Source organism: Lampetra fluviatilis, chromosome 7 (genome assembly GCF_964198595.1).
Source record: "Lampetra fluviatilis chromosome 7, kcLamFluv1.1, whole genome shotgun sequence".
NCBI lineage: Eukaryota > Metazoa > Chordata > Hyperoartia > Petromyzontiformes > Petromyzontidae > Lampetra > Lampetra fluviatilis.
Window position 1 is genome coordinate 14478427 of NC_136281.1, and position 14664 is coordinate 14493090.

At 51.8% G+C, this 14664-nt stretch overlaps 1 protein-coding gene across 1 annotated transcript in view; it reads left to right on the top strand.

Annotated features, from left to right (window-relative positions):
* The first annotated feature begins 1247 nt into the window (after positions 1 to 1247).
* SLC24A3 (solute carrier family 24 member 3) overlaps positions 1248 to 14664 on the top strand; it is a 121589-nt gene continuing 108172 nt past the window's right edge. Inside the window, exons 1-2 of the mRNA XM_078858625.1 lie at positions 1248 to 2001; positions 8406 to 8558. Of these exons, the coding sequence (XP_078714751.1) occupies positions 1851 to 2001; positions 8406 to 8558 (304 nt within the window). The 5' untranslated portion in view covers positions 1248 to 1850. The remainder of the gene's footprint in view (positions 2002 to 8405; positions 8559 to 14664) is intronic.

Below are 14664 nucleotides of genomic sequence, written 5' to 3' on the forward strand. Positions count from 1 at the left end.
CGTCATATTTGAGGGGGAGTTCTGACTTTTTGTGACGCCGTGTGACGAGGGGGGGGGGGGTCAAAAATCGTCCAAAATCGCGTGACGTCATCTATGCACGGCCCCTATGTATGTACGCTGAACTTCTTACGCACCGTACGTAGCCGACCGTGGTAATCGCAGGTGAAGAGCAATCGAGGACTTAACCACCCTTGCGGCGCGTTCCGCCGCGACCCCTCCAGTGCGTCAGGGCGCGCGGGACAACCCCGAACTCGCGTCGGAGAGATGCGCGCTTGAAGACACCCGGTGGATCGGCGCGCTCTCGATCGGCAGAGGAGAAGGGGGAAGGTCGTGAGCGTGGACTTGGAACACGGGGGACAGGAAGCCGGCAGCACGGATGGCTTGGGGGGGCAGTGGGGAGAAGAGGGGGGGGGGGACTGGCACAGCGGGCAGCAGCAGATAAGTAGTGACTTCCCATCGACTATGCGGAGGCTGAGTGAGGGTTTTGAGCAGGGCTTAATTTATCATGAAATAACAATTAGAAATAATCTTGGACCACCCCTAAAACCGCCGTCTACCGTCCTCCACCTATCCAGACATCTGGAACGAGGGCGGGCTGATATTTTCCGGTGCGTATCCCCGAACAGCGCCGGGTCGAACGTAAGCCCTGATTGCGGGGTTAGTAGGAGTCGTAGTAGGAGTAAAATACCTCTGTCCGCATGTAAGCCCTGATTGCGGGGTTAGTAGGAGGAGTAGTAGGAGTAAAATACCTCTGTCCGCATGTCTGGCTTCCCTCGCGCCGATCGATGTCGAGCCAACCTCGTTCGCGCACGCGTCAGCTGACGACCAGAGACAAGCCTGGCCACGCTAATTCCACCGTCGTCGTCGTCGTCATCATCGTCGTCGTCGCCGTCAAAGTCGGCAGCAAAGCGCGTTCACGCCTCCCCGTGCGCCGCGTGACGTCCGCGCGCCCTTGTGTCCGTCATGCGAAAAAAAGGGCGAGCGCTCGAGTGGAGCGGCCGGCGCACGCGTGCCGCCTCTATCCCGTTATTTAAAATAAAAAAAATAAAAAAGCGACACGGCCGGCGTGCTCCTTGTCACGTGTACCGGCCGCTCCGATGAGTCGATGAGCCGCCTAGAGAGTGCGAGGAGAACGTGAGAGCGTCACCCGTGCCCTCCCCCCCCCGCGGCTTCCAGCCCCACTCACCCACCCACCCTACTCTCCACAGCACCTCCCCAAGCCGACGCTTTCGCCGCCCCCGCCACCACCGCCACCCCGCCCCCCGCAAAGGGCGAGAAACGCGAGCGGGGAACACGCGAGCCAGGCAGTTGCGCGCACGCTGCCCAACCGGCTCGCTCGCTCGCTCGTCCGCTCAATTCGCCGGGTGCGGGACACAGAGTTTTCAACCTTCGGCACCAGCAGCAGCTGCGGGAGCAGCAGCTCCATCATCATCATCTGCAGCAGCAGCAGCAGAAGCAGCAGCAATAACAGCACGGAGTCTGCTGCAGCAGCAGCAGCATCACCCTCGGCGAGGAAGTGCTTGAAGCAGAAGCGAAAGGAACGGAGCAGAAGTTCAAGTCGGCACGAGATGAAGTCCATGGAAACGCTTCCCCAGCAAGCCGCGTGGCTAATTCGCATCGTCGCTTTCCTCCTCGTCATTAGCTAATTGCCAGTTTTTAGGTGGAGGTGGGGGAAGGGGGGGGGGCTTTGTTCACTGCCCGTGACGCCGGCAAGGATCGCGACATCAAGTCAGAGGAGGGCAAAGCGCTCCGCAAAAGGAAGCCCACGCGTCCCAGCGGCTCTCTCCGTCAGCTTCATATACAGTATTTATTTATTTCATTAATTTCGTGAAGGTCGCCTCTAGTTTGCGATGTACTCTGCTTTGGCACCGAGAAGCAGGCCTTGGGAGCATGGCTTCTCCAGGGTCCGCAGGAGGAAGACGTTCCTGCTGCCTCGCCTCGCCTTCATGAGCGTGATGCTCATGGTGGCGTCATACGCCTCCAACATCTTCTCGAGCGCAGGTGAGCGAGCTCCTGGTGGCACGATCGCAACCCTCCCGGTGGCATTGTTTCTTTTTGTTAAGAAGGGCGGCGGGCGGGGTGGGGAGAAGGAGCGGGGGAGTAGGGGGTACGCACAGCCAACGTTCAACAAACTTAAAGCAACGCCGAACAGACTGGCTAGTCGTGAGACGATCTGATGTTGTCGATCATGCATTCTCACCAACCCCCCCCCCCCCCCAATGCTGCCAGCTCTGCAGAGCGTGGCCTCTGTTTCAACGTGGGGTGGCGCATACAGAGAAGAACATCAGTGGGTGGGACGACACAGTAAATTCGAATAGAAAAACTTTGAGCAAATCATAAGCGCGGAATGAGCTAGCGTGATACGAGCTGATGTTGTCTATTCAACATTTTCTGCTCTAACGAGTAGCACTTTGACAGCATCTTTATCTCTTTCACTTGGAGGTCGCAAAGTGCTGCAGCGGTCACCGCCGGTGTATATCAGAAGATGCGGACTAAAACCCGCTACTGGTGTTCAATTTAATTGCGTTGGCTGAGCCTTCCGAGGGATGGGGAGGGGGGATTACCCCCCCCTCTCCCACCTTGATATTACGTGGCTGGTTGTGTGTGTGGGGGGTCTACGGGTGGAGTCCAGAGTCTGGATACTCCGGCTGTTAGAAGCCGTCTGTGTCCGGTCTCCAGGACTAAATGGCAGACGGAGACAACGCCGTGTCGAGCCGAGAACGACCACTTGAACCACGAGCGGAGGTTCTCCCTCCACAATAGCGCATCCAAAACCAATAGTCGCCATTCGCTACGAAGCGACGGTGACGTCACCACAGCGTCTGTGCCAGGCCAGGTGCACTTTGAGGCCAGGTGAAGTGTCGAAGGCTCTCTCGGGACAGACCCGGGTGCCATGGGTTGGCTGACTGAGATGATTGTGTCGATGCCCCAGTTGTACCCCCTACTGTGCCAACTTGCTGAATTTTATCCGCCCGGCGCTCCGCTCGTTGTTGTGAGCGTCGCTCATCTGCCCTCCGTTGTTGCTGGAGGGCGACGGTCTCCAACTGCCCAGTAGCAGCAGCAGCCTCCTAACACGATAGCGCATCACGAGTGCGTACGCACACACGCACGGAATGGAACAGCACGAGTTGGTTTTCGCTGACAGGGCCCTGTCGTTCGGAGTGAGCGCTCTCGCCAATAACATCGCTGTACGTCAGCGCTGATTGTCTTTAGCCAGGCCGCTGGCTCTGCCGATGAGACACAAAATAAGGTCGGAGGCGGCTCTGCGTTTGCTCGCTGTTTAAACTGAACGGATGCTGTTCAATAATAAGCCCAGCGAGACCAACATGCTGACGCGTTACGTACGAAAGTGTGTTTATTGTAGAGATGCCGAAAGCCAACGTGATTATTTAACAGCATTTTGTTTTATTATCAACGGCCATCCAAATCATTGTCGTAGTCCAGGGCAACGGACATTGTTTATAGCGGCCGATGTCTACCACACCGCCTTTTGTTTTTTGTTTTTTGTTCGTTCCGTTTGCGTGTGTTAAGAATTGCAGCACGTACTTTTGGCTATCACGGGGATAATGACCCGTTACTTTGCCCGGCAAAGTCACATCGAGTCTGTCAGTCCTGCTGGTTCATTTGGGGGGTGGGGCGATGTTTGGCCACTTCCATTCCATTCACTGTAGAAATGAGTGTTTGGCTTTCGTAATCTCTCTCACCCGGGGGCTGTAATTTGCGTCCAGTTTTATATTTGTTTTTGTCGCGATCTAAGCGTGAATAAAACAATCTAGTGGCGCCTTTCGACCATCCCGCTGCTGGATGAAGACCTCAAACGCGCCGTATCGCACCTCCGATTAGCACGGTCGGCCACGTACGGTGCGAAAGAAGTTCAACATACGTACACGAATAGGTGTCCGTTATGGGAGCTGCGTGCCCATACTTCACTACGCTGGTCAATGCTAAATTGGTGAAGGTGACAGGGCGGGGGGGAGTGGAGGGGGGTGCCGTGCCAAGAACCGGTTCAATAAATCAGTCAATCTTTAATTCACGTGCCAATATCTTCCTCAATAAAGCAGTCATCGGTGCACATTAGAACAGAACGGGAACGGTAGAGGGGGCGTTGAGCAACAGGAATTAATACAACAACAACAACAAAACACACCGTTAAGACATCGGCAGCCAACGCCGACTGAGCAAAATAAAGTACAAACCACGTGGTTAAAGATGCCGTTCGCCACTGAAGAACGTTCATCCGCGACCGAGAATCGAACTCTGAACCAGCCGCGTCGCCAGCGCGCGCTCGCATCGAAGCACTGCACTACCGAGCCAGGCAAGGCGCTAATGCGATTCGTATCCCGGTGAGCAAATTGCAGCCTGCATATTATTACTCCAGAGTTTAAAACCCAAGGCACCTTGGCTTGCCCGCGTAAGCCTAATTACACGTGGTGGTGAAGCTTCCCACCCACCGCTCCTGCCCCAATGAATTTGCTGTTGCCATTGCACGGCATTGACTGCACCTGATTTCGGTATCTGCATTGTTTCTCTTTTTTCGGGCCAACATCCTTCCCCTTCATACAAGCGAAATGAAGTCCGGCAAAACTAAAAAAAAGCCACCCCCTTGTTTTGTGTTTTAGGCGTTACCGTTTTTTTGTGTTTTTGTTTAAACGCTCGGTAATTTTTTTTTTCTATTCAACGTCGTGCAGTTGTACAGGAACTCTTTTTTGTCAATCCACTGCCGGATGATGGCCTTCCCCACCACGGCGTACCGGTTACGTGACCCAGAAAGGCATTCATCGCCGCGCTGGTCGTAGACGCGGGAGTATAGGAGCACAGTACAACGATGGAGCTTTTGCTTCTCTGCGCATCCATGCGGTCCACAACACCGTACATTCGTATAATCGGAATCAGTGTTTATACCGCAGGAGGGACTCCGGTGAGCTTGTAAAGCCCTATCTTACAGATGTACAGCAGGGTCGGATCAGAACGTTACGACAAAAAACACAAAACAAAAACACGACACGAGTACAAAGTATAGGAAAGGTAAACAAATCATTTAAACCATAATACAGGGGGGGGGGGTGGTTGGGTTAGATCGCGTAAATATAAACGTGTCGTTAAACCAGTCACCACTCGACACAGCCAATTAGTAAGGTTTGTCACGTAAACAGAACGTGGCCAATTCGTCACTAGAAGAGCACGCCGTTGTGTTGGAGAGCCAAGCCACAACATTTACAATCTGAGTACGACGTTTCGCCAGTAATTACAACTAGCTTCATCAGGCGACAGTCAGATTTGTGGAGACCTCCACCTGTTCCGTTCCTTAAATAGAGGCGTAGGCGTGATGACAACACTTGAATAAAAAAAACGTTGCCCATTGAAGCACATCCCAGGCTCGATGCTACTCATGACCGCACTCCGAGTGACCTCGCCGAGGCCAACTGCGGCGAGCGAGAAAAAGTAAAAAAACTTCCCACGAGCCACACATCGTTTTGCTGCTGAGTTATCATCTGAGCCGACACGCAGGCTCTGCTTGTGCAACACGTCAGGTGCTATTCGAAAGGCTATCGTGACCCCCCCCCCCCCCCCACGACCAAAAAAAAACCAAAAAACGCACGTGGGCTTGGGCCGGACACGACGCCAGAACGAATGAACGATCAATCGATCGTTGATGGACGAGGCCGGTGAATGACAGCCAATGGCAAAGGGGGGAAACGGTGCCCCTAGAGCACGACCATCACGGAGAGGGGCACGGGATGAGAGAGCGAGCAAGCTGCTCGTGGCGCACGAGCCAGAATGCCGTACGGCATTTGCGGCACCGTTGGGAAGGACTTCTTGGCTGATGCTGATGACGATTAAGATTGTCGTGTTGACATTTCATGGAGGGTCTTGAGAGACTCGTAGTCGTGGTTGCTGGTGGTGGAGGAGAGTGGGTGGTGGAGAGGAAGGAAGGTTCAGAGGCCGTCCAGAATCATAATATTTATTAATCCTGGAGGAATCCGATGAGCTATAAAGCTCTTTTCCACAGATGTCCTGTAGGGGCGGGGGGTGGGGTGCAGGGCCCGGTGCAACTCACACCGTGTGCCCCCCCCCCCCTCCCCGACGCCTTCAAACCAAACCAGAAGCATTACATATAACACGAAGCGCGGCCCCCTCCCTCCCCAAAGCGCGGGGCCCGGGGCAGTCGCCCCGATTCGCCGTGACCCTAGGAACTCCTCTGGGAAGACGATCGTTTTTTTATGGTTAGCAAAGTGGAAGACCCTTTACGTGTATTTAGCGACACTAAGCCTAATGAAAACCTACAGCTCTGGCAAGTGCCCCTCGATGGAGAATCCCTTTCCTCGGATGCGTGTTGAGCTTAACTGGAATTAGCAGACATTCACGATGCAGGCACGTCTTTCTCCACTATATTTTTTTTTTACGCGCAAGAATACAGCGCGAAAACGTGCGTGGAATTGGGATATTTTTTTGGGGTTGTTGTGAAAATTTGAGAGCCGTCATTTTATTTTTAAAAAATCTATTTAAATAAATACATCCATCCAAGCGCGCGCTTAAAAAAAGCCTTGCGTTTGTGCCGGGTGGATGCAGGTTACATAACGCACGTGTGTACATACAGTGCATTAGGGGCGAGCTTAACGCACGCACGCGCGCGCGCGCGCACACACACATACACGCGCACGCGCGCGCTGCTGGCCCTCTGGGCTTACTTGCACACGCGGAGAAAGTCCACTGACAATACGCTCGGCGTATTCTCCAGGCTACGGTGTGACGGCGCCCAGCCAAATTTGGAACATCACTTACCCTAACTACCTTGTCCCTTGTTAAAATGCATGCCGGGGCTTTAAATGCCCAGGTCGTGTATTATTGAGGCGGGAGGAATTCCTGTGGGCCAAGCAGTCGCCAAGCAACAATTGCTTCATGGAAAATGTAATATTTATGCGATATGCCTGTGTACGTGTATAGGGCGAGTTTCTTTTGAGTGGAGGTTATGTTGGCCATACTTCACCACGGTGATTAGGGCAGGTTAGTGAAGGTGGGAAAAGGTAGGGGTGGGGTGCAGAACAACAATGAATTTTACTGCACTGCCCACAACGCCTATAGCACCTGTGTTTTGGGCATGGTCGTCACTCCCGTAGCATTCTGTGTGATTTGGCCGTATCCGTTCCCTCCATGAATTAGGGTGAAACTGTGAATACATATGTACTCAGATTGTAAATGTTGTGGCTTGGCTCTCCAACACACCGGCGTGCTGTACTCTGTTGACGTGACAACCCTTACTAGTTGGCTGTGTCGGGTGGTGGTGGGTTCTACGACACATTTACATATTTACGCGATCTAGCAAAAAAACCCCTCAATTACATATGAAACGTACGTGCAATGTGCAATCGGAATACAATTAGGGTACTGTGTAATTGATGGTGAAGTAGCAAATTAACAACATCTTTTACGAGTGCAGTCAACATTTCCATGCAGTACAGATTCTTAGTTTTCAGATAATATGAGGGGATTCTCCCCACCAAAATTATACCAAACAGCCCCTCCGGCTCATGGACTAGAAGAGTTTTAAAGATTAAATTCTGTACAGTATCATCATCATCAGCAACAGCAGGCAAGATCATACCAATGCTGGATAAAGGCAATCAGAAATCTGCTGCCATTTCTCATGATTCTCTGCGATGTTATGATCCACCTAGCACCTGCACATGCACTGAATTCATCATTCCATAACTGCCACCTCAACTTTAACGTGAGAACCCCCATCGCTTCTTCCCGTCTCAACTTCACCACCATGGATCATCCCCATGAATTTGTGGATGTTGACCTCCCCGTGTCGTTGGTGATGGGGGAGGGGGGGCATCCGGGCAGGGGGGGGGCAGGAGGCTTTCTCCACACAATTATTGAGCACATGACCCAAAGACCCAAAGAATTAAGCGACCAGATAAGAGTAAACACGGATTAACAAAGGTGCTGCGAAGAAGAAAAAAAAGCCCCAACATCAACACCATTGGAACCTCATTTGCCATTAAAAAATTATGATAATAGATTTGTTTTACCCTTTTATCAGGTGTGGACCAATCAACGTCAAGGACAGTGCATACATTATCAGAGTTATGTTTTTGTTTGCATTATGACTGCAGGTATTGTGGTCTATGCAAACATGACTCCTTGTAAAAAAGGTGTCAGTTTTGTTGCCAGATAAAAATGTAAATACCAATTATCAAACCCAACATCATCGCAGTGTCACGAGTGAGTGCGTGGACTCTGGAGAGTCTCAAGCGCACACCTAGCCTGGCACAAAGCGCCGTGGTGATGTCACCGTCACTTCTTGATGCTGCTGCTGTTGTTGTTGTTGCTGCTGCTGTTGTTGTTGGAACCGTGGCTCGCTGAGCGGACTTGTCACACGGGCCGCTCGTGAATTGCAGGCGAGGCGACGAGGGCTGCCACGCGCGTCCCGAGCGCCGATCCTGGAGTGAAGCGATGGAGCCGCAGGCTGCTCGGGGCCACGTCGCACCACCACCGGCACGACGAGCCACCTCGAGCCAACGACACGGAGGACAAGAACTGCACAGAGCCAGGTTCGATGAAGCCTCCTTGCTTCCTCCCTCCTCCTCCTCCTTCAATGGGGGCAATGCGGTGGCGAGATGTGAACTACCTCGCCTGGTATACAGGAGGCTGTACGTTCAATTCAGACCCCGACACCTGCTGCTCTATATTTGGAATTTGCATGTTCGCTCTCCGCGTTGTCGCGTGGATTTTTTTTCCGGGTTCCTCTGGTGTTTTTCCCTCCAGATTTAGGAAAATGCGTTCCGAGTGTTTGGCTGCTTCGTTGAGCGACCATTCGTAGTCAGGTCGCGTCCGAGAAAGAGCTTCATAGCTCAGCGGTTTAGTTAAATGCCAAGACCTCCTCTTCCTTCAATGCCTAGAGCAGCATTCTTCACTAAGTTTCACAGGGGGGCCACTTTCGCAGATGAGTCATCTATATATATAAAAAAGGGAAATTAGTGAATATGTGTGTCTGTTCGAAATGTTTAGCATACTTCCCAACATGCAACACACTTGAAATTTGGCATGTGGGTAGCTTCCAGACTGTACACAACGCAAAAAGTATAAAAATAGACTTTTGTATTTGGGGGAGGGGGGGGGGTGCGCAATAATGGATATATTTTGCACGGCAAGTGAGCGGTGACGTCACATCTGTGATGTCACCCGCATGCGGCAACGTCACGCAGTGTGCCTGCTGACGTCACGCACCCCACCTCCCCCACCCTCCGCGTAGGCCGTCTATTAATCCAAGACAAGATTCCAAGTCTCAGGCGAAGCCGGGTAGTCAAGCTCGTCATCGATATGAGGGCTGCCACAGCACCTGCATGGGGTGTTATCAGTATTGCCATGGGTCACCAGCGGCCCGTGGACTTTGCAATCAAGAACACAAGCCTCGATACATCACATCATCATCATACCCCCATGTGTGTGTGTGTGTCGCAACGCTGTAGCATGAGCTTGTTTTGCAGAGGAGGAGGGGGGGGCATAGAACACCTCACTTAAAGCAATGTGAAATCATGAACATAATACAACCTGATTTGTCTGTCGTGCACCCTGCAGGAGCTGCCCAGCCTCTGTGTGTATATATACACATGATGTGTATATTATAAGGCTGTGGCCCATTGCTTAATTGGCACTGGTGTTAAACTACTGCACCAATATTTTGTATGACTCGACTGGAGGTGAGTGGGGGGGGGCAGTTTATGCGCTGGACATTCGATCGCCGCTATTTGGGGGATGGAGGGGTTGACCCCCCCTCTCTCTCCCCCTCCACTGAAGGCTCAACCCCTTCCAGCAGCCGGGGCCGTGCCTCGGGTAACGGCGAATCGAGGCGACTGCCCCGGGCCCCGCGCTTTGGGGGGAGGGAGGCGGGCACGCTTCGGCGTCACGGTGTCAGATGTTGCACTTGCGGTTTAGTTTGAAGGCAGGGAGGTGAGGCTGCCCACACAACGGGGCTTGCTCTGGCCCCCCCCTATGGACGGCCCTGCCAACAGCCCCCCCCAACCACCCACTGACGGCTACGGGGCTGGCGTGTGGCAGAGTTGGGGGGTGGTGGAGGGTGGGGGTAGAGACCACAAACACTTCTCTAAGTTTCTGTGTCTCTCCTCACAACAATCTCAAAATCAACCATCCCCTCCACTCCACCCTCCCCCTTCTACGTCCCAAACGGCCAGGATGGCAAGCGCTTGTTGTGAAAGCATTTCCGATCTACCCGTGAGCATGGGATGCAAGACGGTGGCGGATTTTTGTGTTTGTTTGTATCGTACCGTGCACGCTGAACCTCTCTCGCACCGTGCGTCGCCAACCGTACGGGGCGAAGGGCAACAACATGGAAGCAGCAAAAAAGCAGTCCTGAAGAAATGCGTTTTCAATTGAAAGCGGCGCAGACGAAAAGAGCCGCCAAGCTAATTAGGGTGACGTCGCGATTTGTGTTTCATCCTGCCAAGTTTCATGCTGCCAAGTTCAGCGTGCGGCGTTCGTCCACTTAGGCGCCGCTTCCTCGAAGGCTCGCGGGGAAGTACGTAGGTTGAACTTCTTCCGCGCCGTACGTAGCCAACACCCCGCGTCGCTGCCTTCTGTTCGACCAAAACCATCGTCCAAGCGTCGGCTCTCACGGCCCTAGCGCCATTACGGATGATCGACGAAATGGCGCATCGCTGATTTGAACATCGAATGCCGCCGCCGGCCAATTTTGTCGAATACTAAACGCAGCGATGCCACGAAGAAGTCGTGCATCAGAAGGCATGCGTAATGTAGGTTTTTTTGGGGGGTTTAGATCGCATACATATGTAAATGTTTCGTCAAACCCCCCAAAAAACCTGCATTTTGGATGATATTGGTCGCATAAGCCTACGACGTGTTAAAGAAGGCATGCGTTTGGATGTCATGTAGACTTGGACTGGGGTGCTTGGATGTACTTAGGGGCCGTCCATAAATGACGTCACGCACCTAGGGGGGGGGGTCAGACATTTGTGACGATGTGTGACGAGGGGGGGGTGGAGTTTGAGAAATGGTGACGTCACATCAAAATGCGCAACTTTAAATAAATATTGACACACGTTCTAATTAATTAAATAGACTTTTTAATAAATGTTTTCTCCTACAACATCAGAGTGCAGCGCCACATTAAATACGCACTACAATGACAATAGTTTAAAGCGATTTGAAGAATGTTTTATTTTTGGGGGGGAGGGGGGGAAAGAGGTTTGTGACGTCATATCTCAGTTTTTGTGACGCCGTGTAACGAAGGGGGGGGGGAGATCAAAAATCGTCCAAAATCGCGTGACGTCATTTATGGACGGCCCCTTAATCGATGCTGCCGTGGGTGTAATAGTTGGGACACTGGACTTCCAAACCAGATGCCGACAGTTCGACCTCCCCGCAAAGCAGCTGAAACAACGGGGTGAGTAGAATAGTGGGTACCTCAAAGTTCAACGATTCTCAGGTGACGTATTTTGTGGGGTTAAATACAGGCTCCTCCTCTTCCAAGGCGTCTGCAAAGTGTGGAAAAGTAGGCCAAATACCCACTAGAGGGACTCTCTAGAGCTCCGTCTACTGTATGTGAACATGTTTAGGCGCTGTGGAGATCGCACGCAACTTTCATTGGACGTCCTGATTCGAGACTGTTATCTGAAAGCTACTTTTAAACAAAACCACATTTTTCTGAATCCTATCTAAATAAGATCCTTTTCACGGACACTTCCTTTCTGCTGCTGCATCTCTATCCAACGTGACCTTGGGAGAGAGAGAAACTTCTGTCTGGTATTCTTGACACGAGAACAATCCAGACGCGTGCGTGCGTCGTACGCGTACGTGCGTAAGAAAACCTTTGACGCCAGCCTTTGCCTGCCGCACACCTCACCGTGATGGTTATATAATCAAATTAGTTTAAAAAAATTGCACGTAATTTTTAAAAATGATTTAATTGTGAGTACAGTATTTAAAACAATTAATGCAAAAATTGTAATACGGTAACAATGAACAAAAACTTAGTCACAAACTAAAGAATTAACTGTACACAAAATACATTATTATAGCAGTTTTGTGGCCAAGCGTGGTTCCTGGTGGTCAGGAGTGGTGGATCCAAGGGGGGCGGGGGAGTGGGTGGGGGCAATGGATGCAATTGGGCACCACGGTGGCTAGGAGATGTTAACTACCTCGCCTAGTACACAGGAGGTCGTGGGTTAGATCCCGACCCTGATGCCTGCCGTATATTCGGAGTTTTCGTGTCTCTCTCATCATCATCACGGTAGCTAGGAGATGTTAACTACCTCGCCTGGTATACAGGAGGTCGTGGGTTCGATCCCGACCCTGACGCCTGCCGTATTTTGGAGTTTGCATGTTCTCTCTCCCCGTGGTCACGCAGATTTTTCTCCGGGTCCTCTGGTTTTTCCCTCCACATTTAGAAGCAACATTCGTTTACAGTATTTGGCTGCTATAAATTTCCACGCGATAAGCCACTTCATTGAGCTATCATTTGTGGCCAGGTCGCTTCTGAAAACGGCCTTACCTGGTAAAATAAAAAGCATAGTCTATCGTTTAGTTTTAATTGCCCCTGCATCTTGAGACGCCAGAAATTTCGTAGATATATTTATATTTACCTGACACAAATCTATCATACTACTCTGTAAAAAAAATCTAAGCCTCGAGTGTCTTGGCCGCCTGCCCGCTGGGCTCCTCTTCCAAGGCAACAAATAAAGATTGAATCAAATGTTTTGTGTAACAAATAATCAATGCATGTTTTAAATTGAAACAGCAGAAGAAGTTCGTAAGACGTTATGTAGTCTAGATGGCAGCGCTGAGGCGGTGGGAATAATGAAACGCGAAGACCGACACCGTTAGTTTAAAATTGCTCCAACTTTTAAATTTGTGCTCCTCTTAATGCACTTACTTATTTCACCAGAATATCATTTACGTGCTAGAGAACACGTAAAAAAATACCCCCCAACACTACACATCACCTTGGCATTTTATTACGGAAAAAGAATCAGATTAACTCTGAGTGCTCCGAGTACAGGAGGATTGCGAGAAGAGCATGACAATGACAGCCGTGTTTTATTTGTATTTTTCACAGCAATGGGTTCTCTATGGGTTGATGCAACAAAATAATGAAGAGGCCTATTTTTAAAACGGCTGGAAATTTCGGGACTAGCCCCCCCCCCCCCTGTTCGCTCCCCTCAACCCACCCCCTCAACCCACCCCCTCAACCCACCCCCTGGGAAGTTTCTAGATCCACCTCTGGTGGCCGGACAATGCCTAGGCGAGGTGTTCGTTTCCGTCGATCGCGGCCTTCACCACAATTCGACGAGCAAGAGGGATGGATTATCACACGCGGAGGCGATGGGGGGGGGCGGGGTTGTCGTTGTCGGTGACCGTTGCGTTCACCCTCCACCACCCACTCAGGGGCCATCCATTGAGTAGGCACGCAAAAATCTGTCAAAAAATTGACCCCTCCCCCCCTCCCTGTACGCACGCGTACTTTTTACCCCCCCACCCACCTGCGTGCGTACGCCTGACCCCCCCCCCCCACGAATCCGATAAAACGGCCGATATTTAATCCACGCAGAAGCGATCAAGGATTCATAATATTAACGTGTTTAAGCAAACAGATAGTCCACCGCCGGACTATCTGACTCATTTGAAGGCCAATGTCGACAAATTATTATCGATGCGTCACACCCCTCCCCGTTTCCTATGCGTACATTGTCAGTAGACCCCCCCCCCCCCCATACGCAAGCTACACATTTGGGTTAACCCCTCCCTCCTCCCCCTTCCATGCGTGCGTACTGAATGGATGGCCCCTCAATCCCACTCTCTCACGTCCCACCTCGGCCACCACGGTGATGCCGCGCGCATCACTTGTGCAAATGTCTTTCATTCTTTCAAAAACTGCGGCCATCTGCCACTAAAAGCTCTGCCCACTTGTTTAATGATCGGAAGTGGGGAAGCTGCTCGTGTTGTTTCCATTGCGTCAGACTGGATGGAGGGATGGCTGGGCGGGGGGTCAAACTAAATGCACGCGGTTGTGGGTACGGCGTGTGCGAGAGGCAATGTATTTGCAGTGGCACGCGCGTGAGTTTCTGCTGAGCTGACGCCGCTTTGCCTGACGCGTTCCCCATTTGTTAAGCCCTGCCGGGAGCAGCATCAGCGGTTGCCCAGTGTCCAGTGACTTCTGCGTTGGAGGCTCACAAATACCGGCGGCGCCATTCAAGCCCGCGGGCAGAGCGTGACCTTTGTTTAAAAGGAAGGCGTGCAAAACAACTCATGGGTTGGGGGCGGGTGGGTGGGCACGGCACGGTCATCATCATCACTCTCATCGCTGTGAATACCACGATGGTCACTATCATTGCCACGTTATACTCCGCTGCTCCTGGTGCGCTTATCTGGCTTGGCCACCTGAATGTGAATTTGTAGATGTTGCTCTGCATCCACATCAGCCATACGAAAGAAGGAGGAGGAGGAGAAGAGTGCCGTGGTCATTTTCATCCTCCCCACCTGACGCCATGGGGTTTGGAGCTATTGACCAGGTCCTGGGTGCTGCGTTAGCCCATGGCCAAATATGGAGAACTGACCGTGCAGTTTGACTATGATTTGTCACACGGATGATCCCGTTTAGCCAGCATCCCTGGCCCTTTGACA